The 27,574-nt window shown below is 40.8% G+C and overlaps 1 protein-coding gene across 1 annotated transcript in view; it reads left to right on the forward strand.

The window, feature by feature from the left end:
- CPA6 (carboxypeptidase A6) overlaps nt 1-27,574 on the forward strand; it is a 299,402-nt gene that overhangs the window by 203,402 nt on the left and 68,426 nt on the right. The window contains exons 3-6 of the mRNA XM_005689041.2: nt 6,400-6,524; nt 14,746-14,860; nt 16,952-17,053; nt 19,767-19,871. Of these exons, the coding sequence (XP_005689098.2) occupies nt 6,400-6,524; nt 14,746-14,860; nt 16,952-17,053; nt 19,767-19,871 (447 nt within the window). The remainder of the gene's footprint in view (nt 1-6,399; nt 6,525-14,745; nt 14,861-16,951; nt 17,054-19,766; nt 19,872-27,574) is intronic.

Here is a 27,574-nt window from a genome sequence, read left to right on the forward strand (position 1 = left end):
ATGTACATATGTACATACATATGTATAAAGATATTTTTATATTTCTGCATTATATATAGTGATAGGTATATATATTAATACATTATCCCCTAAAAATGGTTTTGCCCTAAATGTTTTGCTATTAATATAGTTATACTAGCTTTTTTCCTTTAGTATTTGTATGGTATATATCTTTTCCATTCTTTCATTTTCATTGTTTCTATTTTATGTCTTTTGTAACCAGTACTTAGGAGAATACTTATTATTCAATATTCAGGCTCTTTTAAGCTGGAGAATGTAATCCTTTTTAATTAACTATGTTTACTGACATGTTATCTTATTTTTTTCTTGAAACTATTTTTTCCTGTGTTTTTCTGCCTTGCAGACATTGTACTTCCCTCAGAACTCCTTTACCTATCTCCTGTTTGTCTGAAATATTTCATCTATATGGAATTGATAACCCCATCAAAGTATCTTTCATTTCCTTTCCTTCTCAGGAACTTCTTCTAGCCAGTCTTTTAGACCCTATGAAGATCTCGAGTTGAGCATTCTAGCTATGAGTTGGATATGTTGGCTTTTACTTATAGTAGATACCTTGATCATGTGTTCTATATTTTTCTCATGAACTCTTCTTCAGCAGAGTTTCAGATGAAAGAATTCTGCATGGCCTGGCTTGAGGATACATCTTTATCTGGAGAGGTCTTGCATTTATTACTACAAAGTGCCTCCTTATCAAATCTTACTGGTGTGTAGTGGTTAATTCCTACTCTTTAACTGAGGCTATTGCCCTTTGAAGGGCTAGTTTTACACTAGAAGCTTGGTTCCAACTCTGAACTTTGGACCCCAGATCTCAGCCTGATTCCCCATGTGATTGTGACAGATTCCCGCAATTCTGATACCATCACAGCTCACATGCACACAGCTCTAAATGGCATTTTCTTCTTTATTTTAGGCTCCTGGGAATTTCGCTTTACATTTGGGGGAGCTCCACTCTACTTTAGAAGGAATGGTAGCTATATTTTATTCAGCTTTTTTCTAGCTATCTTGCAGCAGAAGAGTGTTAAGGTTTTCTAGATCTCTGTATTGCTGGAAAAGTAAATCCCATGGCTAGTTGGTCATTAGTGTGAAAGTGTTAGTTGCCCAGTTGTGTCAACTCTTTGCAACCCCATGGACTGTAGTCTGCCAGGCTCCTCTGTCCATGGAATTCTCCAGGCAAGAATACTTTCAGTTCAGTTGCTCAGTCATATCCAACTCTTTGCAACCCATGGACTGCAGCACGCCAGGCTTCCCTGTCCATCACCAACTTCTGGAGCTTGCTCAAACTCATGTCCATCGAGTTGGTGATGCCATCCAACCATCTCATCTTCTGTCATCCCCTTCTCCTCCTGCCTTCAATCTTTCCCAGCATTAGGGTCTTTTCAAATGAGTTAGTTCTTTTCATTGGTGGCCAAAGTATTGGAGTTTCAGCTTTAGCATCAGTCCTTCCAATGAATATTCAGGACTGATCTCCTTTAGGATGAACTGGTTGGATCTCCTTGCTATCCAAGGGACTCTCAAGAGTCTTCTCCAACATCACAGTTCAAAAGCATCAATTCTTCGGTGCTCAGCTTTCTTTAGGATCCAACTCTCACATCTATACATGACTACTGGAAAACCCATAACTTTGACTAGATGGACCTTTGTTAGCAAAGTAATGTCTCTGCTTTTTAATATTCTGTCTAGGTTGGTCATAACTTTTCTTCCAATACTTTAGTGGGTAGCCACTTCCTTCTCCAGAGGGCTTTCCCATCCCAAGGTTGAACCTAGGTCTCCTAGCATTGGGGATAGGGTCATTAGCATACACTGTCTAGAAACTTTTAGGATCTTGTCTTTATTCCTGGTATTCTAAAAATCCTTATGTATTGATCTGAGTTCTCCTTTCTTCTCTAATCTGTCTTTATGCTCTTAATTCACCAGATGTTGGGCATATGATTTATTTTCCTGTATTTTCTCTATTTTCCATCTTTTTACCATTTTGCTCTACATTCTGGGAAATTTTCTCAACTTTTTTCTAAGATTCTATTAGATTATAAGTTTCTGTTCTTTTTAATTCTCTAGTTGTTCCTTTTTTAAAGCATTTGCTCTCAGGGCTATGGCCCTGCCTCAGCTCACTGGGCTGCTTACATGGTGAGCACTCTGCACTGATAAGCTAGAGAGAAGACTATAAGATGAAGTCTGCTAGCAGCCGTGTCCTCATGGCACCATGGGGTCCTCCAAAGGCCTGCCGCCAGTATCTGCGTCCCCAGGGAGAATCCCCATTACACTGGCCTTCAAAGCCAGACATTCTGGGAGCTCAGTTTCCTTTGCAGGAGCCCAAAGTGAGGCTCAGATCCCTTGCTCCTTGGGAAGAACTCCTGCAGTTGTGATTATCCTCCTGCTTGTGGGTCACCTACCCAGGGGTGTGGTCTTGACTATACTGCATCTCCATCCATCCTACTGTCTCACTGTGGCTCCTTCTTGTACCTTTCATTGTAGAAGCTCTTTCCTGCATCTCCTGTAGTTTTCATTGATAGCTGCCCTATAAATTGTTGTAATTTTGCTGTGTCCTTGTGTAAAGCAGGGTCTCTACTCCACCATGTTGGCCACCCAGGTACTTTTCAGGTAACAATAACAACAACAAATAGTTAAGGGTTTTCAAGCTGTCACTATGACAGGCTCTCTGCTATATATTTTGCTTCTATTATTCCAGTTAATGTTACCAAAAATAAAAACCTGTGAGTAGGTTTTAAAATTACCTTCACAGTCTAGATGAGGAAACTAAGACTCAGAAATGTTAAGTGAAAGTGAAAGCCACTCAATTGTGTCCAACTCTTTGCAACCCCATGGACTATACAGTCTATGGAATTCTCCAGGCCAGAATACTGGAGTGGGTAGCCTTTCCCTTCTCCAGGGAATCTTTCCAACCCAGGGATTGAACCCAGATCTCTTCCACTGCAAGTGGATTCTTTACCAGCTGAGCCACAAGGGAATCCTGGAGTGGGTAGAGTTTCCCTTCTCCAGTGGATCTTGCCAACCTAGGAATCGAACTGGGGTCTCCTACATTGCAGGCAGATTCTTTACCAACTGAGCTATGAGGGAAGCCCCCAGAAATGTTAAAACCTCATCCAAAGTCACACAGCCCATGCTGCCAGAGCTAGCATTGCAGCCTAGAGTCGTTGGATTCCCAAGTCCATGCTGTGAACTTTTACATTAAACTTCCTCCACCTCTTAAACAGATCTGGCTGTGACTGGTGGTCATAGAAGGAAAGGAATGCATGGGAACACCCACCCAGTTCCAAGGTGAGAGACTCTGCAGAGGAGCATCCTTTCCTGGAATATCAGTTGGCCTTGGCAGTAAAGACCTGAGGCAGCTGGTCTGCAGACAGCCTTAGGCCATCCTGACCAGGCTGCTGATTCTATGTTGTGGTCACTATCCAGGGTCACCCAGCTTTTCTGTTCAGAGCCGGTTCATCACTTCATCCAGATGGGATCAGGCCCTAAGGAAATAACTGATGGTAACCTGCCCACGGTGAACTGATTTGAGCTTTAAAATACCTGCATATAGAATTCATAGGGCAAAAAGCCCCTAATGGGAAAGACCAGGATGTGAAAGCCACCAAGCAGACCCTCTTGAACACTAAGGCAGGAAACTGGAAGTTGTTTCTAGTTCTGGGATATTTGCAGGAAATCCTGGAGTTACTTACCCAGTCAATAAATGCTGGGTACTGGAGTTAAGCACATTCTATAATGCCATTTGGTAGCCCTGCATCTTTGGGAAAAGACTTTGCCTCTCTGAACCTGAGTCTTCTTGTTCATGAAAGGTACAATTAACTCATTTCCCAAGGTCTTATAGAAAAGATTAGAACTATCTATAGAGTGGGTGGCACTTTACAAATCTCGTGTGAGTATTAACAGGAGTGTTACTATAACTTAGACATAGGAGTTTCCTGTATCTTAGTGTAGGCGTCAGCCTACCACCCAAGACTGAAATATCCATGTTACTTACCCAAGTACCCTTTCCCTAAAACATTACCAGAGAAAAATCTGGTAATTGATTTTAGTTTACTAATACCAAAACAAAATACACTTTCTGATTTTTGCAGATTCTTTTTTTGTTGGTTTGTTTTAGACCAACTGCTTTCTGGTGACATTTCCTAGGAAGGCTTCTCCAGGTCAGGCAGTAGGGGACGTTTCTTCCATGGAATTTTCCTATGGAGAAGCTACACTCTTCTGTGGAATGAGGATTCTTATTTTAGCATATGCCCCAGAAAACAGCACTCACAGACTCATCACCAGAGTGGTTATTCAGATATTTCAGGTTCCTGTGGCTCTCCACCCTCCAAATGCAGCACTATTTCCTCATCTCCACAGGTATTAGGTGATACACCTTAATAGCAAGATCTGTCTCTGTAATGGGTTTAGAGGCAAAGATGATTAAAGGATTAGAAAGTCTTAACATAAAGAAAAGTGGAAGACAGAAAGGTACTTTGTCTCACAAAAGCAAGAAACCAGTCATTCCCCACTGAAGAATAGAACAAGAAAAAAAAAAAAGTGTGCTTCAGTGTAAGGGATTAAGAAAATGTCTGAAAACCTGGTTAAATGTGGATAGGAGTTAAATTAGGATAGCGTCGACTCTCATCTTTGGGAAACATAAAAGATGCGGTTTAGATGCATCAATTGGGGACAATCTGGTCCAGGCCTGGACATATCCTTGCCCAAGGGCTGGCAGATGGATCAAATGACCTCTTAGCATCCCTCCCAGCTCCATACTTCTGTCGTCCTATGCTTGTTGGACTAGCACGTTAGCTGTGTTAGACTTGCCCTTGCAAGTTAGTGGAGGAGTCAGCTCCCTGAAAGAAAACAGGTAAACTCTTTTTGTCCCCAACATAAATGCCTCTGTTTCAGGGGGCTTCCCTGGTAGCTCAGATGGTAAAAAAAAATCTGCCTGCAATGCAGGAGACCTGGGTTCAATCCCTGGGTCGGGAAGATCCCCTAGAGAAGGAAATAGCAACCGGCTTTAGTATTCTTGCCTGGAGAATTTCATGGATGGAGGAGCCTGGCGGGCTACAGTCCATGGGGTCACAAAGACACAACTGAGGGTTGCATGATCCTGCAACAGATCAAGACCAGAAACACAGGAAGAAGGAGTCCTGAACAGAAGACATGGCCATGACCTGTAAGCACAAACTGTGCCTTACTGAAAGTGCAGCTCTTGGTTTGTATAGAATTGAGGCTGTCCTCCATCCCAGCTGAGTTCAATTCATTCTTTCAGTGAATGTGCAGCTCCTACTCGGAGAAGGCAATGGCACCCCACTCCAGTACTCTTGCCTGGAAAATCCCATAGACGGAGGAGTCTGGTGGGCTGCAGTCCATGAGGTTGCTAAGAGTCGGACACGACTGAGCGACTTCACTTTCACTTTTCACTTTCATGCATTGGAGAAGGAAATGGCAACCCACTCCAGTGTTCTTGCCTGGAGAATCCCAGGGATGGGGGAGCCTGTGGGCTGCCGTCTATGGGGTCACACAGAGTCGGACACAACTGAAGTGACTTAGCAGCAGCAGCAGCAGCTCCTACTAGGCATGGAGCACTAGACAGTGTACCACAGACTCTACTGTAAGCCAAGCAGTGACCTTTTGCTTTCCTGCAAAACACTGAATGAATGATGAACATGTAGTCAATTACCCTGCAGGGTCTGCACTTATGCAGCAAATAATGACTGAGTTGCTAAGATGCACAAGGCACCATGCCAGGCACTTGGAATGGGTTGGTAACTAAGTGGACAAATCCGTTGCCCTCATGGAGCTTACATTCTGGGAAGAGGCACACATGATGAAAGACACCTGACATTCTCTAAGAACTGTGACAAGGAGCCCTGCCCTGGCTGACAAGCACCCCCCCACCACTCCTGAGAAAGGGATGTTTCTATTGGCATGTGAAAGCTGAGTATGAATCGGTGAACAAGCTTGCATCATGGGAGGAGGCAACATTAGGAGAGCGCTCCATTTAAAGATACCAAATGTTGTCAAGGGACCGCAATCTGCTTTATAGTAGGATGAAGGGTCATCTATGTATTCCTTTTTCTTGCTATTATACAAATATTAGTGCAGTAAATAATTTTAAACAATATCAAAGTCATACTTAAAACTAGTTTTATCTTATGACTAATAGATTGGTATTTATTACTTGTAAATTATGATCAGACTCCATATGGATGTGATATCATTTGGACACTAAATTCAGAATCAACTGAGAGTTTGACCCTGATGAGGAAAGCCTTGAGTCTAATTCTAAAATGGCTTTGGTATTGCTGTAAGCCAACAAGATGATGTGTTTGACACTGTGACATGGATCTTTCCCCACCGACATTGACTGTGAATTATAGGTTGGTTCCTGCACTACAGGTGGACCTGTGGCAGCCCGGCGGTGTCTCCCAGATATCACAGGGAACAGTCACCGACATCCACGTTCCCCACAATGGCTCCCGAGCCCTGTTGACCTTCCTGCAGGAAGCCAACATCCAGTACAAGTAAGCGTGCCATTTCATTGCTTAATTCATTTATACCCAATTGAACTGAATGGCAGCTGTATTTAGGTTATGTCGTAAGTGCCAACAATAGTGCTTCAGGTTCTGTTTTTCATGGTGGGGAAGGCAACACGGATATGGCACAGTTCTATTTGCTAGTCATGAGCTTCTTTCTTAGCGTTATGGTGCAGGGGGAGCAACCACACTTCTCTATCATTCACCTAAGTAATCAGTGTACACATGGGAGGGCTTTACTGTGTGAGGAGAGGAGAGTAGTTTACCCATGCCTAGAAGGTGGATGTGGAGATGGGCAGACAAAAGCCAGACTCTGCAGGTGCTGCTTCGGTTGGAAAAAGGATGAGACTTGGGACCTTGAAGGCAGAGGGGAAAATGCAAGCAAAGGCGAGAAGCAACACAGTATCTGTGCAGGGAACTGGTGCAGGTCAGGGAGTAGGAAGAAAAGGTGCCTGGGAAGTAGGGCGAGGGGGCAGGTTGTGGGAAGCTGCGGTTCAGAGTTAGGAACTCAGACCTCATCTTATGGGTGATGCTGCACAGTCGTAGGATGTAAGCAAGGGAGCCACATGTAACTGGGTGGTGGGGTAGGAGGAGACTACAGCAGCAATCCAGGTGAGAGAATGAGGACCCTGAGTCAGGACCAGAGTGGTGGGATCAAGAGAATTCCAAGAAATATTTCAGAAGCAAAACCACCTGGACTCTGCATTTGTTGGGATGTAGATGAAAGAGGAAGAACTCTTGGGTGATTCCAAGTCTTCTGTCTTTGGTGACCAAGTGGATAGAGTTGAATACTTTCAGTTTTTTTTACAGTATTAGTTAAGCAGTGAATGTGAAACAGCTGGAAGATAGTCCCAATCGTCAAATAAGAAACAAAATTTTTTGAGATAAGGGATGTCAGTGGTACCCAGTGCCACAGTGATCTCCTGCAAGAAAAGGACTGATCAGTTACCTTCGAATTTGGCAATGGAAGTTGCACTGGTAACCCTAATGGAAGGATTCGAGTGTCAGGGGCAGAAGACAGAGAGGTGAACAGGAGGTGAGAACACAGCAGCAGAGCAGACTATTCTGTGACTCTTAGAAGTTACAATAGGGAGAGGGCAGAGGTGAGGAAGATGCTAGTTCAGTGACTGCCTGAGATTTGGAGTGTGGGTAGAGGGGGCAACTGTGGCCTGAAAGTGCTGTGACCAGCAGGGAAGGAGGCAATTGATGATGAAAGACAATGCACAGGTGAGGGAGTAGTTTTAAATGGTAGGAAAAGTACTTTATCCTATAAGACCAAAGAGGTACATGCGGGTCTAGTTAAGATTGTGGAGAAGAGAGCCAACAGGTGAAAGAGATAGTAGTAGTCGTAGCAGAAGCGCTAATGGCTCAGTCACGTCTGACTGTGGTGACCCCATGGACTGTGCTAACCTGGCTCCTCTGTCCATGGAATTCTCCAGGCAAGAATACTGCAGGGGTAGCCATTTCCTTCTGCAAAGGATCTTCCTCTCTCAAGGATCGAACCCAGGACTCTTGCATTGCAGGTGGATTCTTTCCATTTGAGTCACCAGGGAAACAGGGCAAGAGATCATAACTCATAGCCCAGTTTTCTGGATGAACTGAGAAGCAAAATGTATCTACTTAGAATAAAGAAATAGGGGTAGGAACCAATAAAAGTGGTTGTTGCAGAGAAGAAAGGTTGTATGTAGCATTGATACAGAGCTGACGTTTTGTTGGTTAGAACCACAGAAAGCTCAAGATGACAAGGAAGTTAAGGTTTCTAGTGAGATGCTAGCTCAAGTATTCACCTGTGGGGTCTAATCTGGATAGTCTAGATTAGAGGAGGATCTAGGAAGAATGATGGGACATTGGGGTGCATGTTATTTTTTTGAATTTCTTCAGATATATGACCAGGAATGGGATTACTGGACATATGGTAATTATTAGTTTTTTAAGGATACTCCATACTGTTCTCCATAGCGAAATTACATATACACAGAACACAGTACTATAAATAAACTAGATGACTAATTAACTAAATAAACTAGGGGGCTGCCCTGATGACTCAGTGGTAAAGAATCCACATACCAGTACAGGGGATGCAGGTTCAATCCCTGGGTCAGGAAGATCCCATGGAAAAGGAAATGGCAGTCCACTCCAGTATTCTTGCCTGGGAAATCTCATGGACAGAGAAGCCTGGAGGGCTACAGTCCATGGGGTCAAAAAAGTGTTGGCCATGACTTAGCGATTAAACAACAACAACAAAGGACCTAGCTGTATAGCACAGGGCACTGTACTCAGTACTCTGTAATGACCTATACGGGAAAAGAATCTAAAAAGTGGATATATATTTAACTGATTCACTTTGCTGTACAGCAGAAACCAACAACTTTGTAAAGCAACTATATTCCAACAAAAATCAGGGCATTAAGATATTTACAGCGAAAACAGGTTTAATGTGACTGAGGGCAACAAGTTGGAAGGAAACACGTTTTGATAAAGTGTAGGCTGCTGGACATTAAGAGTTCTGGAGTAGAATACTTGCGGCTGGTGATGGGATTATAGGGGTAGTAATGAAGGAGATGGCTGAAGTGGAATGGAGATTGTTGAGGCTGATGCAGTCAAGAGAGAGTGAGGTTAATCACCATAAAGCCATCTCAGAAATCTTGAATTTCCTTGGCTGATGGCAAGATTAGAGGTGGGGAAAAAGAATGTGTTCCTAAGACAAGAAGTAGCAGGGAGGAGCCAGGACTTAGAGGTAAGCAACCAGGAATGGCACAATGCTGAAGGGAGGATGAGCTTTTCCTGGAAGTTAGAAGGTTAAAGGAGCAGTACCAATGGTACCCAGGAGGATGCTGACAAAGTAGGAGGAGAGAAAGTCACCAAAGAGTCTGTGTCCTTGAAAGAGTCCAGTTTCTGCCGGTGCAAGAATATGAGAAGAAGGAGTTCTCTAAAGAGACTGGAGCATGTAGGAATTTTATTTACGATGAAAGAGAATTCCAGAGGGCACAAAAGCAAAGGATGGGGGGAAGAGATGGAGAGAAAGTGCAAAACCTGGGGGGAGAAATGCAGGCTAGTGAATGAGAGATGGGAAGGAGTGACTTACTCTTGGTTTGGAACCCTATGATCTTGGCCATAATTGTAAATGACTAACCAGGTGCTGCTAGTGGTAAAGAACCTGCCTGCAGTGCAGGAGACACAAAAGATGCAGGTTCGATCCCTGGGTCAGGAAGATCACCTGGAGAAGGAAATGGCAACCCACTCCAGTATTCTTGCCTGGAAAATCCCATGGACAGAGGAGCCCGGCCAGCTACAGTCCACAAGGCCGCAGAGACCCAGACGCAACTGGGCACACACAACCTCTCAAATACTCCAACTTTTAAGCTAGTGATTTTACAGCCAGAACTGGCACAAAGATCCCTGGTGAGGCCCAGGAAGGGTTCATGGGTCTCTCAGTCAAGGGAGAGAGCTCTAGTCTCTGTGAAAGGCTGGGACAGAGGGTTCAGTGGGGCAGTAACATCATTCCCTGGCCCCAGAGATATTTGGCTCTCAAAGCGACAAGCACAGCTTTATGAAACTACTGATGGGCTTTTTGCAGGAAGGTATTTCATCTGTACCTCCATAACAGGGCAGAGTCACAGCTGTGCGTAAAACCATTGTTCATATTGAACATATTTTAGTCATTGCTGTAGCTCCAAAGGCAGGCTTTGATGCTCTGAATGCCTAGCAGGGAAGAGCTTATTTCTATAGGTCCTCAATAAAAAACTCAAATGCTTCATTAATTATTATTTGGAAGAAAAGAATATACCAGTTATTTTAACGAGTTTCTATTCGCATTCAACATAGGTCATGTGGAACTGCTACAGAATAAAATATCACCCTTTATACCACAGAGAATAGAGTTTTTTAAAAATGAGAGTTTTAAACCAGTGGTCTCCTCCTGGAGAGCAATCATTTAGAATTATTCATTTTGTTGGCATGAAGATAATAATATGTAAGTCAATTAAATTCCCCAGGGCTGGTAGGTAGAGATCATTCTAATTGAGTTATATTATTATAGCCTGGGATATTTTCCAAAGATTATAATTTACTCTGTACAACTATACATAATGTATAGATATACTTATCTTTATAGCAGAGATAATGTGGCCTCATGTGTCTGGCCCCTAGGTGATCAACCCTTCTTAACAACATGACCTAGAAAATGATTCCTTTTGCCACAAAAAATTTCAATAATTTTGTAAATTGAATACCTGTTAAAAAAAATGGTAATGGAATTTCAAAGTTTGACACACACTCCCTTTTCCACCCTAGAAGCTCTGGGAAGGTGATTTTGTACTAAGTGATAATATCACTTGTATAAAGTTCTTAATAGATCTAGAAAAAAATCTTTGACTATTTCAAAAGGAAAACAACTCAGTGAAAATATAATCACATTAAAAAGGCTTGATACAGTACACTTTGGCATGTTCACTGACTTTTTAAGGAAGTATATGCTACACACTGGGGCTTCCCAGGTGGCACAGTGGTAAAGAATCTGCCTGCCAACGCAAGGATGCAAGAGACGTGGGTTTGATCCCTAGGTCAGGAAGATCCCCTGGAGAAGGAAATGGCAACCCACTCCAGTATTCTTGCCTGGAGAATTCCATGGACAGAGGAACCTGGAGGGCTACAGTCCATGGAGCCAGAAAGAGTCGGACACAACTGAGCGCACACATGGTTAGAATAGAAACGGTAATCAGCCATAAGGACACTAAGAAACTACAGCTGTTTTTTAAAAAAGCCATTTGGACCCCATTTCATGGGCCCAGACCTGGTGTAACAGCATGGTGGTCAGGAAGCTGTTCCCAGCCCCCACCCTTGTGACCATAATTGCCTCTCAAGTCAATAAGCTGGTGACTGGACCCCAGAGTTCTGAGTCCAGACACCTGACAACCTCTGAACAGTCATGTTTCTGCCACCTCAACATGGTCACACCAGCAGGAGATGGCCTCTGCCCTATTCTTAACTTCCTCTCTTGACAGGGTTCACAAACTCGTACCCAGAACCATAGCTACATGACAGTCGAGGAAAAGTACTTTTCAGCCTCCCAGCCCTTTCAATACAGGAGGTCCAAAGAGAGAGGAGGGATAGATGCTGTTGACCACTCCCAGCACGGACACTCAGAAGGAAAGAGGACGCTCGGACCTGTCATATTCTTTCTTCCATTTTTATTTAATGTGGAAACTGAGAAGACTGAGAGCAGTCAGTTTCTAGATTAATTAGCCTAAATTACTGGTTTCCAGATTGTTAGCCTAAGTTTGAGCTCGACTATGTATTAAAATCACCTTGTGAGCTTTTCAGAAAGGCCTGATACCTTTGCACAGAGGTTCTTGTGCAAGTAGGGCTCAGTGTGGCATATTTTTTAAAGCTCGTGGGTGATTTTTTAAAGCAGCCTGTCTTGAGAATCACTGGCCTAAATGAATGGATAGATAGCAGAGCTCCGAAGACCAGCTCAATTCAGGGCACCTGGAAATTTTAAAACAAGACTGAGAAGCTTAAGCATTGATTCATCAAAGAAACTAATACTCAACTAGATTGATTCCACAACCTCAAAATGAAAAACTTCGTAATTTTCTTACTTTGGTTACAACACTAGTTAGAAAATATTACAGTAAATCTTGTATAGGAGCAATTATCAATTAGAACTATTCTGACTATTCTCTGAATGGGGACATTATTATATTATTAGTAATATGTTAAGTCATTTATCAACTGATAATGATAAATAATTCATTCAGAAGCATAATTTTTCATACTGAAACTCCTGGGGAAATATTAGCTTTTGAAGGAGTACAGTGCCAAACAAACAGATGGACCAGCATCAGAACTCCAGAAATTTCCTGGTGATGAATATGAAGAATGACCTTGTGCCTGCTCAGTCGCTGCAGTCGTGTCTGATCTTTGTGATCCCATCAACTGTAGCCCACCAGGGTCCTCTGTCCATGGGATTCTCCAGGCAAGAATACTGGAGTGGGTTGCCATTTCCTTCTCCAGGGGGCCTTCCAGATCCAGGGACTGAACTGGCATCTCTTGCATATTCTGTATGGGTAGGTAGGTTCTTTACCACTGAGCCACCTGGGAAGCCCACTCTTGCCTTACAGGGAAACAAATTATCTGTGCTTGTTTATATTTAAAAAGTCTGCCCACTTTGGAAATAATACAAAAACAATACACTAGAGCTTCATTTTGTAAACATTCTGTAAAGGTCTTTATACCTTTGAAAACTTGTGTGTGTTTGTGTGTCTTATGTTTTCAAATTGAAACTTCACAAAGAGATTCTTCTGTAATTGGCTGGATTTGGCAAGTCTATTTACTACCCACCCCCCACCCCCCGCCTTAGTTTCCTGAAAGAGATAAAAGTATCCAGGAGAAATGGATAGATGGTACTGGTGAAGGAATCATAGCTGAAGATTGCCTGCAGTAACTGGAATTTGTTGACAGTTTATAACCATCTCAGCTCTAATCAAACTCGCATCTTTCTTGACCTCCCCAGATTTGCTCACAACACAAGAAGACTGGACATTGACAAAGATGTTCATTTGGTTCTTTACAGCCACACTGGCAATACTGTAAAAGTCTTTACCCATACAAAGCTACTTTCATCTATAACTTATTTCCTTGAGGGAAGAAAGAAAGAACTAATACAGATCATGTTCAGACTGACAATTTAAAACTCCACTCATATTTTGAGCCCCAACAAGCAGCTACCAAACAAGTTTACCAACTCTGTGCCATGTCACCTTACCTTGATTTTTGATGTTTCTAAAGTCAAACACTGAAACCACAAGGACAGTAAGCTGATGATAAATTCCCGATTAAATGCTTTGTCCACAGTGAGTCCTCAGGAAATAACGAAAGAATAAGGCAAAAGGAATGTCCTACACCCAGCATGACCCTAAGTAAATCTACTTCTTTTGTGGACCAAAAAATTGTCTTGAATTTCTTCAATAAAGTGGCTTACATGGGTCAACTTTGAAAGTCATTTAAAGATGCCATTACATGTTGTTTTAATAGCACTGAAACCACCAAGCAACAAGTTCTTTGGAATATAAAATAAGAAAGCAAAGTTTTTGGTTTTCTTTCTTTTTTAGCTACCTGTCCCGCCCAGGAAAATCACTGAGAGGCTCTTTAACATCTTTAAGTAAATGAATGAGCACCTTGCTACTTCATGGTGCTCTAGTTGGTGGAGGTGAGTGAGCACTGGCGGACCTAGCTATAATCTAGCTCGGACATCTCATCAAGGATACCAATGACTGCAGCTGGAGCTATTCCACACATTTCAGTGACCCTGGAATCCCCAACCCCGGCCACAGCCTTCAGTTCCCAAGTGCATTCGCTTTGCTTACCTGAACTTGTCTTCTCTTGGCATCCTTGATACTGTCAGGCAGTAAAAGTAGCTTTTTCTGACTCTGGTTGTTTCTTCGGTTTCCCCTTGAAGCTGGCAGCTTCTTTCCCTTTTCTGAGCTCTGGGTCAAGTGTGCTAGGTAATGACATAAGGAAAGTCTTTCAGTGTGACAAAAGGCACAGGAACAGATAGAAACAGCTGAAAAGGAGGCTGTGGCGAGGGAGTGCAGGAGCTTGTCTTGCTTCATTTTTCGAAATGTCGCACCAGACTTGAGTCTGTTTTGGGTTCACATTCCAAGTTCAAATTCTGGCTTTGCATCACTAGTGGAATGATGATCGGCAAGTTCTTAACCCTTCTGAGGCTTGGTCTCCCCATTTGCAAAGTGGAAATAACCACATGAGGTAGGTTTTACTAACTCAGTTGATGTATGTATTAGGATGGCCAAAAAGTTCATTCAAGTTTTTCTGTACGATGTTATGGAAAAACACAAACAAACCTTTTGACCAACCCAATAAAATACACAGCACAGTGCCTCCCACCTTACTGGGCACCTTGCTATAAATATAAGCGTTCCCATCATTCCATTCTTGTAGCTACTTCATCAATGGTGGTTACTATTAGTATCGTTATTACTTGGGAACATCTGTTCTGTAATTTTACATTTAATATTCATTATACCATTTAGCAGCAGCAGCATACCATTTATTTAAGAATTGTTATTTTCTGAAAAAGAACATCTTCCCCACATTTGGTATTTTTAGAAATGTCAGTCCTGATTTTCTTTTGACTCATTTTTATATTATCTCCATTTAATTGTAATGATGTCTATCATTTCAAATCCAGGATCCTCATAGAAGATCTTCAGAAAGTACTGGAAAAGGGAAGCAGTTTGCCAGCCTGGAGAAGTCGAAGATCCCTCTCTGGATATAATTATGAAGTTTATCACTCCTTAGAAGAAGTATGTAATCAAATGACTTTTTGCGGCTTTTTTTCAAGTGCCTCTTTATCATTCAGGTCTCAGGACTGGGGAGAAGCATAGGAACACAGGCAGAAGTTATGCGAAGAATACTTAAGCTCTTACAATGTCCTGGCACCTCAGTTCTCTTCCATTAAGCATTTTATATGAGAACTATATACGAGAAGTAGCAAAATAATTTTAATTTAGTGTGCTTTACCCAACCCACCCCTACGATGGACAGGAGAAGTGCAATGGAAGAGTGTGGTAATGCTGCTATATAGTCAGCCCTTGGTATCCAAAGGACATTGGGTGCAGGACCCCCTGTGGATTCCAGAATCGTGGATACTCAAGTCCCTCGTGTACAACAGCATGGTACAGTCAGCCCTCGGTATCCACCAGTTCAGCATCCAAAGATATGGAGGGCCAACTGTAATAATGGTAATAAACACCCTAACTGGAAATCCATGGAGTGTAGAGCTAGCCAGAGTTTGTGGGCAATGGTTTGGCTGAGCATTGGAGTGAATTTTGATGTTGGCCCCATACCCTCTGCAAATTTGAGCCCCCCCAAAGCCAAACGGCATGTGTGGCTCCTCGGGGCCTGTTAGCTTGCTGTTACTTATTTTACCTGGAAAACATAGGGACCCATCCCACTGCTGCTACTGTACATCTGGGCAACAACTAGTTACTCTTCAAATCTCAGTTTATGCAAGAAGAGAGCTGGTTCTACTCTCCCAAATGAGTCAGAACTCCCTGTCCCAGCCCCAGCATATTACCTGCACCCATAGGACATGGATGTGATACCTAACATAATTTTTAATTATGACTAAGTACTTGATTAATGCCTTCCTCTCCTAATAAGCTGCAAGGGCCATGGGGGCTGGCCATTGCTTTCTGTTCACCGCTGTATCTCCAGTGTCAAGCAGAGACTTCCAAATAGAGGGTCGTTGACTAGAATGAATAAGTGAATGAGTACATACATTTTTTCATTCTTCCCCTGAATTCTGAACTGAGCAAAGGAATGCCAGTCATAGAAGTAATGAGATCCTGTTATATTCTTAAGAGAATGTTTGGTTCTCTTGATAATGACTTTCAAAAGTACGTCCACATATTTTATGTTTTTAACATACTTTTTAGAAGCTTGGAGTTAGCAGCAATGGAAAGGATTTAGATAACTTGACACATTAAAGTGCTATTAACATGCACTAGAAAAAGGTCAAAATTTTAAAATATATTAATATAGATAAGTACATATACATGTGTGTGAGTTGCTCAGTCATATATACATATATGTAAATATATGTGTGTCCATGTGCTCATTAGACTAAACAACAATAGAAAAAAAAGGAAAATATGAGTACTTCCCAAATATTTTTTTTAGACTCTTACACATCTTGGAACAGTGGGACAATTTTTTGTAACCTCCTTCCTCCCCTTTTGGGCTTTTAAGTCAGAAATGTTACCCATCTTTCTAAATACCTTATTTATCCACCTCAAATATACCTTTCCCTGATGACAGATAAATGTGTGTGAATGGATCAGTGTCAGTATATTGCCATTACTGGGGAAATTATTCATGGTATGCCCTCTGATGTGTGGCTGGATAGACTAAATCTTAAATGCAAAAGATAATGCCTTTTTCTTAGCATCTTCTGTTCAGTGGTAAATTACAATATATAGGACTTAAATACTTTCCAATAGTTGGGATGGTTTTTCTGAAGCTTACTTCTTTTCTTCTTAAACACTTGGAGATGAAAGAAATAAATTTTTATTTTTTAAAAAGAATCCAGAATACATTGATTAACTTTCTATAAAATTTTGCCATTAAGACGTTAATGACAAATAGTAGTAGAAAGGTATGCTTTAAAAAGGGAACAATATGAAGACAAAGCAGCTGTATATGAGAGCAGAAAATAAAGTGTAATTTTTAGTAGCCTGAAGAAAATTAAGACTACAAAATTGGTTTTTCATTAAATTTTATACTCCATACATGCTTTTTGAGTTCTAAGACCTATTGTATTTCTGTTACCTTTTGTTTGTTAAAAGCTCCATAATTGTGTGAGTCTAACATGGTTTTAATTTATTTGCTTTTAGATTCAAAATTGGATGCATCATTTGAATAAAACACATTCAGGTCTCATTCACATGTTCTCTATTGGAAAATCATATGAGGGAAGATCTCTTTATGTTTTAAAGGTAAAAAAATAAGAAATTAGCAACTGAATATTTACTATTCATCTTTTTCAGCTTTGACTTATAAGGAAAAGAAGTGAAATGGTATTTCATAGTGTCTCGTATTTAACATCATCTGGTAATTTCAGACTGGTGGCTTAGATAGTAAAGAATCTGCCTACAAACAAGAGACCTAGGTTTGATCCCTGGGTGCAGAAGATACCCTGGAGAAGGGAATGGCAACTTATTCCAGTATCCAGGCTGGATAATCCCACAGACAGAGGAGCCTGGTGGGCTGTCAGTCCATGGTGTCAGACATGATTGAGTGACTAACACGTTCACTATTTTCCCAGTAATTTAAGAAAAAATAGTTTTTCCCTTAAGTTTTTGAGGCATATTTAATTTTTGCCATTGAGTATTCCAAAGAAGACTACTTCTAACTTATTCATAGTGACTAATGAACTTCAAAAATAATGACCTTCACAATTATTTGTGGGTTTGTGCTGCTTACAATGAACAGATGCAAAACTATACAAATGTGTCAGAAGGTATACGTCACTCCCAGCCCTTAAGCCTGCATTCTCTTCCAGCTACTCACCTATAGCTCTCCATTTCTTCTCAGCCAAACATCTTAAAAGATTTTCCTACATCACTGTCTCTACTTCCTCACCAACCATTCAGACCCTGGACTCCCTGACCTTTGCCCCGACGATGACTCTAGAACTTCTGGATGACTTCTACTTGGCTCTCCTCCCATCTCAGAACATCCTCTTCCCTTGTCCTTTCTTTACGTTCTGGTGACCCCAGGATTCTCTCCCCAGCTGTGCTCTCTGTCTGCCTGCTGTCTCAGAAGCACATCCACCCCATGGTTTCAGTGATCATTCCAGACTTATCTGTTCAGTGGACTCTGCTCTCTAGAGCTGGGCATCCTCATCTCGACATTCACCAAAGCACCTCAGACTCACGATGACACCACTGAGCTCCAGATCAGGAAACATGAACCACCTGAATTCCTCTTCCTTATTCTAACCACTTCAAACCTAACACGAAGAACTGACAACTTTTTTTTCTTCTATCTTCTGGATTTATCATAGCCTCTTCTCTTGTCCTCACTGCTGTTGACCTAGGCTTGTTTCTGGATCTATTCTTCCTGGACTATTACAATCATGGCCTCAGGACTAAACTTCCTCATGAGTCCCCATCCTCTCATCCTCTAAGTATACACACACACACAAACCGCTCCCATAGAATCAGGATGAAGCCTTATCTGTATGTCATATCTAGGAATGTCATGTGTCTCCTGCCTCTGGGTCAGCTTCATCTCCCTTCTTTCCTCAGACCTTAGAAGCAGTGGTTCAAAAATGGTGTGCTCAGCTTCTCTTCCAAGCTTAAGATAGATGTCTTCTTTCACTTGTCTGCCAAGGAAGCTTCAAGTCTTACTCTCCTACTCAAAGTCTTTCTCTTCTGAGAAGCCCTCATTTGTTCCACAGGAAAATGACACATAGCACCCAATGTCCCCAAAGTAACTCCTACATATTCACATTATAGTGATGAATTGCTGGTATTTCTGCCCTCTCCACCACCATATAAATTCCTCATCTTCTCATCTCAGAATCTCCAAGGCCAAGCCCCATGTCTGATGTTTAAAAGGTTTTCTTGACGTGTTAATATCAGTTGAGTGAATTAATGAATGAATGAAAACTAGATTTCCCATCAATGTCAAAAGTGAAACTGAAGTCACTCAGTCGAGTCCGACTCTTTGCAACCCCATGGACTGTAGCCTATCAGGCTCCTCCATCCATGGGATTTTCCAGGCAAGAGTGCTGGAGTGGGTTGCCATTTCTTTCTCCAGGGGATCTTCCCGACCCAGGAATCGAACCTGGGTCTCCCACATTGCAGGCAGACGCTTTACCGTTGGAGCTACCAGGAAAGCCTGAAAGCCACCTACTAATTAGTGGTTAAGAAACCATGTTATAGATGAAATTTATATAGCAAGATTATAAAGTAAAGTTTATTGCTTGATTCTACAAATCAAATTGTTTTGTGTTTCCTTTATGTACTGTAATAAAATTTGACTTCGTCTTCCTACAAGACATAGCTATTTCTTTACTAGATATTGCTTGGGAATATTTCTGTTACCTTTCCTGGGGAGAGGGGTTGAGAAAAAGAGGGCAAGGACAGGGAAAAGGAAGGGAAAAATCCAGCTTCTTACTTAACCGCCACATATTATATTAAAATGAAATGTGTGCGTGCTAAGTGGCTTCAGTCATGTCCAACTCTTTGCAACCCTATGGACTGGGGCCCTCCAGGATCCACTGTCCATGGGATTCTCCAGGCAAAAAAACTGGAATGGATTGCCATTCCCTCCTCCAGGGGATCTTCCCGACCCAGGGATCGAACCCGCATCTCTCACATCTCTTGCATTGGCAAGCAGGTTCTTTACCACTGGCGCCATCTGGGAAGCCCTAAAATGGAGCAGCACACCTATTTAACCAACTGCCTTTTCCTTATGTATTTTCCACTTCTTTGATTTGTAATTAAGGCAATAAATTTACAGTTTCTGCATAAACAAGCCTAGACTTCTGAAATCGATAGGAACTCTCTTTGTCGTTTTTATGGGTTACCTGATGAACCCAACTCTAGGGAAGTATTATGCTGAAACCATATTAAATTATGCAGGTCAGTGAATCCAAAAATAAAAGCTTGCTTTGGTTACTATGAATACTCTTCTTTTCAGCTGGGCAGAAGATCACGAGCTTACAAAAGAGCTGTCTGGATGGACTGTGGCATTCATGCAAGAGAATGGATTGGTCCTGCCTTCTGTCAGTGGTTTGTAAAAGAAGTAAGTTAAACCCTTTATGCAGTCTCCATTTGAGCTAGCCAGTGTTTTTATTCTGCTCAAGGAACAAAACTGGGAATGTGAAGCGAGTGATACCTGATAATAACACCATAATTGTGTGGGTTGCTTTTACGTTTAGGAAGACCTCTCAAAACCCTGGCTCAGATTATCTTCACCTCTGCCTTTGGAGACTGGAATTACCAACCCTCATTAAAGAGAAGGAATTTGAGATTCAGAGTATTTAGGAATTTATGACAAATTAGGAACCAACCATGATAGCTGATATATGACAAAAGGCTAAAAATTCAATGTATGGTTTTTCAAAACAGTTTCTAATGTGATATTCATGGAAAATTCTACATGACTTTTGTTCTTCAAAATGATCTCACATATGCTATAGCAATAAAGAGATGCCCTCCTGCTATGGATCTGTGATTTAGACACCCATGACCTTTAGCATTTGTGGATGTAACATTCGCTGTTTCAGTGCTTTTCAGTGACTAATGGTTGATGACTCACAGTGATTTCTCATTTTCTGGAGGCTTCATTTAAGTCATAAGCCCTATGAGGCTACTATATTGAATGTGTTCTTATCCCAGGAGTAGGTCAGCCTCATGGGCTAACATCTTAATACATTCTGATATCTTTCTATTGTCAAGAATGAAATGACTTTCATGGTTTTCTTTTTCAGTTTAACTTCTTAGTGTTTTGTTTTTTTAAAGACTCCTAAAAGAAAACGAACTACTAGTACAGGTAATAAAAGTGAAAAAGTCTAAGGAAAGGAGGTTCTAAGCCAGAAAATAACCCTAAAAGTTACTTATGGAAAACCATTAATGATACAAGATAGTGAAATATTTCAGTTATATTTCACAGTGTTTTATGGGAAAATTATGTGACCTAGTGCAGTTTGTGATTTTGAAGACTCTCCTAGCCTTAGAAAATATGCCTCACAAATGTCAATGATGTACTAAATTTGTAAAATCTGCTTCTCCACCACCACCAAGCCCACACAAGTATCCATTTTATAATGTAATAATAAAATTTTCAAAGTATTCCCACTCAGTGTATTCAGCAATTCATATTCTCTTAAAATACCATTTTACCCAGTAGGACAAATGCAAAAGCTAACAGATTGTTAACCCTAGCATCTTGTATAAATATCCATTATATACATATAATATTGTCTACTGTCTCAAGTTTCAAAAATGAAAAGGGGGAAAATGGTTAAGAATAGAACATCTATTGTTTATAGACTATGGTCCTCCCCAGGTGGTGCTAGTGGTAAAGAACCCAACTGCCAATGCAAGAGATGTAAGAGATGGATTTGATCCCTGGTTCAGGAGGATCCCCTGGAGAAGGGCACAGCAACCCACTCCAGTATTCTTGCCTGGAGAATCCCATGGACAGAGGAGCCTGGTGGTCTACAGCCCATAGGATAGCACAGAGTCAGACACAACTGAAGCAGTTTAGCACACATGCACGCATGGTCCTATGTGTTATTATAGAACATAAAATATATCTTCCAAACATTTAATCTCACCTTCACATGTGCAGCCTTTTTATAGCACCTAAACTTAATTTGTCCATGTGGTAACTGCCTCTCTTCCTATGCCAGTGCTGAGGGCAGAGCCTATGTTGTTCATTGCCAAATTCCTAGCACCTGGAACACCATCTGGCACTTAATGCTTCCATTATCTGTGAATGAATGGGCATAACGAGAATTCAGTGGTTATGGTAAGGAGAAAGTTCTGGGAGATGACTTGCAATTCATCTCCTAAGGATATGAATGGTACTACCTGGACTTTGCAGCGTGCAGTATGTATAGCCATACATGGCAGCCCTAGAACCCAAGCTAAATTGAGTGCCAAAGAGTTGATGCTTTTGAACTGTGGTGTTGGAGAAGACTCTTGAGAGTCCCCTGGACTGCAAGGAGACCCAACCAGTCCATCCTAAAGGAAATCAGTCCTGAATATTCACTGGAAGGAATGATTCTGAAGCTGAATCTCCAGTACTTGGGCCACCTGATGCAAAGAACTGACTCATTGGAAAAGACCCTGATGCTGGGAAAGATTGAAGGCAAGAGGTGAAGGAGATGACAAAGGATGAGATGGTTGGACGGCATCATCAACTCAATGGACATGAGTTTGAGTAAGCTTCGAGGGTTGGTAATGGGCGGGGAAGCCTGGCATGCTGCACTCCATGGGGTTGCAAAGAGTCGGACATGACTGAGTGAGTGAACTAAACTGAATTTTTGCTCTCTCTCTATTGGTACTTTCCCCCAAATTCAGCAGCTTAAAACAGCAAACATTGATTACTTGCTGGTTTCTGTGGGTCACAATCCAGGTGCAGTTTAGCCAAGTGCCTCGGGTAAGTCAAAGTGTCAGCTGGAGATTGGGCCATCTCGGGCTTGTGTGGGGAATCTGTGTCTGAGAGCTCAGTCACGTGAGTGTTGGCAGCTTCCGTCCTCCCTGGCTGTGAGCCAGAGATATCACATGGGCATCACCACAGGACAGCTCACAACCCAGCACCTGGCTACCCTCAGAACAGATGAGGCCGAGAAAGGGCGAGCAGCCCAAGATGGAAGCCACAGTCTCTTTTAACCTAATTTCAGAAGTGATATCCTGTCACTTTTTTCATATTCTGTCCATTGGAATACATCACTAGGTCCAGACTGGATTCAAGGGGAAGGCATTAGACAAGAGCACAAGTGCCAAGAAGTGAGAGTCACTGGGGGCCACCTTGGAGGCTGCCAGCCACACCTGGTGGGACTCTCTCCGTAGCCATCACTGTAATGTTTGCATCCTTACTTCAACATGAACTGGAAGAAAACTTATCAAGCCTTTTAAGTTCCTGCTAGAACAGCAGATGGCACAGAGGTTACATAAACACATGTAGTAGTCAGACAGCCCTGGGGTGGAATGCCAGCTCTGCCATTTACTAGCTATGTGATCTTGGTGGGCAAGTCATAATCATAATCATAGTATGTGACACACTCAGTTATTGGGAGGATTCAATTATATAATGTTTACAAAAGACTTAAGAGTGCTTGGCATATAATAAGCAGTTAATAAAATCAATTCATTTTTAATAGGAGTAGTATCAGCAAGTTGGTATTTTAAAATGACCAGAGAAATCATTAGAAAGAAAATCAGCAGAGATATGAAAGAACTTAACACCACCAACCAACAGGATCTAAATCACATTTATGGATCACCCAACCAACAATAGCAGAATATGCATTCTTTTCAAGTGCCTGAAGAACATACTGGGGCTTTACCCCGGCTCAGCTGATAAAGAGCCTGCCCTCCAATGCAGGAGACACAAGAGATACAGGTTCAATCCCTTGGTCGGGAAGATTCCCTGGAGAAGGAAATGGTAACACGCTCTAGTATTCTTGCCTGGGAAATCTCAAGGATAGAGGAATCTGATGGGTATGTCCATAGGGTCTCAAAGAATTGAACACAACTGAACACACACACACAGAACATATACCAAGATATTCCATATCACACACCAAGAAACAAATCTCAACAAATTTAAAGGAAATGAAATCATACAGACTGTGTTTTCTGACCACAGGGAAATCAAACTAGGTATTGATAACAGAAAGATAACCTCCAAACACTGAGAAATTAAGACGCCTCTGAATTACCTATAAGTTAAGGATAAAATCTCAAGGAAAATTTTAAAAGTAAATTGCACTGAATGAACATGAAAATACATACAGCATATTAAAATTTGTGGTACACATCTAAAACAATGCTAAGAGGGAAATTTATAGCACTTAAATGTATATATTAAAAAAGAGGGAAATTCTTGAAACAATAAGCTCTCAAGACCTATAAAAATAGAAAATAGAGGCAAAGCAAGAAGAAGGAGGTAATAAAGATAAGAGTAAAAATCAATGAAACTGAAAACAGAAAATCGTTAGAGAAATCAGTGAAACAAGGAGCTAGTTCTTGAAAAGATCAGTGAAATCAACAAAGTTCTAGCAAGAGAGACAAAAAACTACAGAACATACAAATTACCAACTTAGGAATGAAAGAGAGATATGATTACAGACACTGCAGATATCAAAAGAACAATAAAAGAATACTATGAATAACTCTACACATTTAAATTTGACAACTTAGGCAAAAATATACCAGTAAATAGAAAAACACAAACTTTCACAACTCATCCATTATGCAACAGGCAAGCTGAATATCCCTACTACTATTAAAGACAGTGAATTCATAACTTTCAAATTCAAAAATAAGAAAGGAATAAATCTCCCTACCCAGATGTTTTCACTAAAGAATTCTACCAAATGTTTAAAGAAGAATAAGACGAATTCTACACACTCACTTTCACAAAATAGGAGCAAACATTTTTAATTCACTTTATAAAGTTAGTATTACCCTAGTACCAAAATCAGCAAAGACAGTAAGAAAAAAAAAACTAGAAAATAGATTTATAAATCCCTAACAAAATATTGCCAAATAGAATTTATCAATCTATAAAAATAATTCTGCATCACAACCAAGTGAGGTTTATTTCAGAGGCCCAAACCTGGTTTAATATTTGAAATTCAATCAATGTAATCTACCATACTAACAAGCTAAAGAAGAGAGTCTATTTAATCTTATCAATTGATACGGAAAAATACCTTGACAAAATTTAATAGACATGCATAATAAAAACTCCCAGAAAAGCAGATATAGAGTAGAACTTCCTCAACTTTATAAAAACTATCTATGAAAATCATATTGCAAACATTACACTTAGTGGTAGAAGAGCAAATGCTTCCTCCTAGGATCAAGAACAAGGTAAGGATGTCCAGTCTCACCACTCCTAATTAACACAGTGCTGAAAGTTCTAGTCAGTAGAAGAGGAAGAAATAAAAGATGCATAGATTTGAAAGGAATGAATACAATTTTTCTATTCATCAATGACATGATTGTCTACATAGAAAACCCCAAGGAATCTACAGGAAAATAGAAATAACAAGTGAGTAAGATCACAGGACACAAGATAAACATACAGAAATCAACTGTATATCTGTATACTAGCAGTGAACATGTGGATGCTGAAATTAAAAATACATTATAATTTATAATTACTCAACAAATGAAATAAACTTAGGCATAAATCTCGCAAAACAAGTATAGGAATTATGTGCTGAAAACTATAAAACACTGATCAAAAAAAATCTAAAGCTATAGAGACATGCCATATTCATGGACTGGAAGATTCAATGTAGAAAAATATCAGTTCTCTCCAATTGATATCAATGTTTAACATAATTCCTATAAAAATTCCAGCAAGACTTTTTGTAGATATAAGTGAAATTATTCTAAAATTTACATGAAAAGGCAAAGGAACCAGAAGAGTTAAAACTATTTTGTAAAAGAATCATTTTACTCAACTACAAGGTATGTAGCTATAATAATCAAAGGTATATAGTGCTGGTGAAGGGACAGACAGAAAAATGGAACAGGAGACTCAGATACAGACCTACAAAATGTGCCCAAGTGATTTTCAACAAAAATGTAAAAGCAATTCTGTGAAGGAAAGACTTACTTTTCAACAAATGGTGCTCGAGCAAGTGGACTTCCATAGGCAAATACATGAATTCCAACCTAAGTCTCATTTCTTACACAAAAATTAACTCAAAGTGGATCATAGACTTAAATGAAAAATGTAAATTCGTAAAAACTTTTTTTAAAAAAATAGGGAAAAAAGTCTTCAGGATCTAAAACTAGGCAAAAAGTTCTTAGACTTGACACCAAATGCAAGCTCCATATAAGGAAAAGTTGATAAATTAAACATTATCAAGCATAATCAAAACTTAAAATTTTACTGTGTGAAAGACCCTGTTAGGAGAAAAAAAACAAGCTACAAACTTTGCCACATATCTGATAAATGACTCCTATTTGGAGAATATAAACTCAAAACTTGACAATAAGAAAGCAAGTAATCAATTAGAAAATGGGCAAGAGACATGAAGAGACTTTTCACCAAAGAGTATACAGATGGCCAAAAAAAAGAAAAGCCCAGAAAAAAAGAGGCCATTTGGGCAATTCAAATTAAACCCACAATAAGCTATCACTAGACACCCATCAGAAAGGCTGAAATTACATACACACACACCCCTGGAGGTACAAGGAGGAGCTGACTCACCAACCAGTGCTGGGGAAGATGGGGAAAAACACACACCGCTAGTGAGATGTAAAATGGTGGAGTTACTCTTGAAAACAGTTAACACTTTCATTTAAAACTAGACTTGCAACTATCATCCGTTCAGTTCAGTTGCTCAGTTGTGTCTAACTCTTTGCAACCCCCATGAATCGCAGCATGCCAGGCCTCCCTGTCCATTACCAACTCCCGCAGTTCACCCAAACCCATGTCCATTGAGTCTGTGATGCCACCCAACCATCTCATCCTCTGTCATCCCCTTCTCCTCCTGCCCTCAATCTTTCCCAGCATCAGGGTCTTTTCAAATGAGTCAGCTCTTCGCATCAGGTGGCCAAAGTATTGGAGTTTCAGCTTCTACTATCGTATAACCCAGTAATTGCACTCTTGGCATTTATCCCAGAGAAATTAAAACTTATGTTCACTCAAAAACTGTATACAAATGTTTCCAGCAGCTTTATCTATAATAGCCAAAAACTGGAAACAATCCAGATACCCTTCAATGGGAAAATGGTTAAACAAACTATTACATGCATACCATGGAAAACTACTCAGCAAAAAAAGGAACAAACTATGGAAACACTCAACATGAATGAATCTCCAGAGAATTATGCCGAATGAAAAACTAGTCCCAAATAGATACATACTGTAGGATCTCATTTATAGAATGTTCTTGAGGTGATAAAATTGTAGTTGACTCAAATAGCATATTAAAGAGCAGAGAAATTACTTTGCTGACAAAAGTCTGTCTGGTCAAAGCTATGGTTTTTCCAGTGGTCATGTATGGATATGAGAGTTGGACTCGCATAAAGAAAGCTGAGCACCAAAGAATTGATGCTTTTGAACTATGGTGTTGGAGAAGACTCTTGAGAGTCCCCTGGACTGCAAGGAGATTCAATCAGTCCATCCTAAAGGAAATCAGTCCTGAATATTCATTGGAAGGACTCATGCTAAAGCTGAAGCTCCAATACTTTGGCCACTTGATGCAAAGAACTGACTCACTGGAAAAGACTTTGATGCAGGGAAAGATTGAAGGCAGGAGGAGAAGAGGAGAAGAGAGGATGAGATGGTTGGATGGCATCACCAACTCAATGGACGTGAGTTTGAGCAAACTCCAGGAGTTGGTAATGGACAGAGAAGCCTGGCATGCTGCAGTTCATGGGGTCGCAGAGTTGGACGTAATTGAGTGATTGAACAACAAATATGGATTTAAACTACAAGGGTCCACTCATACACAGATTGTTTTCAATAAATATGTACCACAGTTGTACATGATCCTTGGTTGGTTGAACCCAGGGATGTGGAACACTAGACATGGAGGACCAATTGTAAAGTTATATGTGGATTTTTTTTTTCTGGCCATACCGTGTGGCATGTGGAATCTTAGTTTCCTGACAGGGATTGAACCTGTGTTCCTTGCACTGGAAGCATGGAGTCTTAACCATTGGACCTCCCGGGAAGTCGCATATATGGATTTTCCACTGCTTTGGAGGGTCAGCACCCCAATCCCCACGTTGTTTAAGGTTCAACTG

This window comes from Capra hircus, chromosome 14, assembly GCF_001704415.2.
Source record: "Capra hircus breed San Clemente chromosome 14, ASM170441v1, whole genome shotgun sequence".
Lineage (NCBI taxonomy): Eukaryota > Metazoa > Chordata > Mammalia > Artiodactyla > Bovidae > Capra > Capra hircus.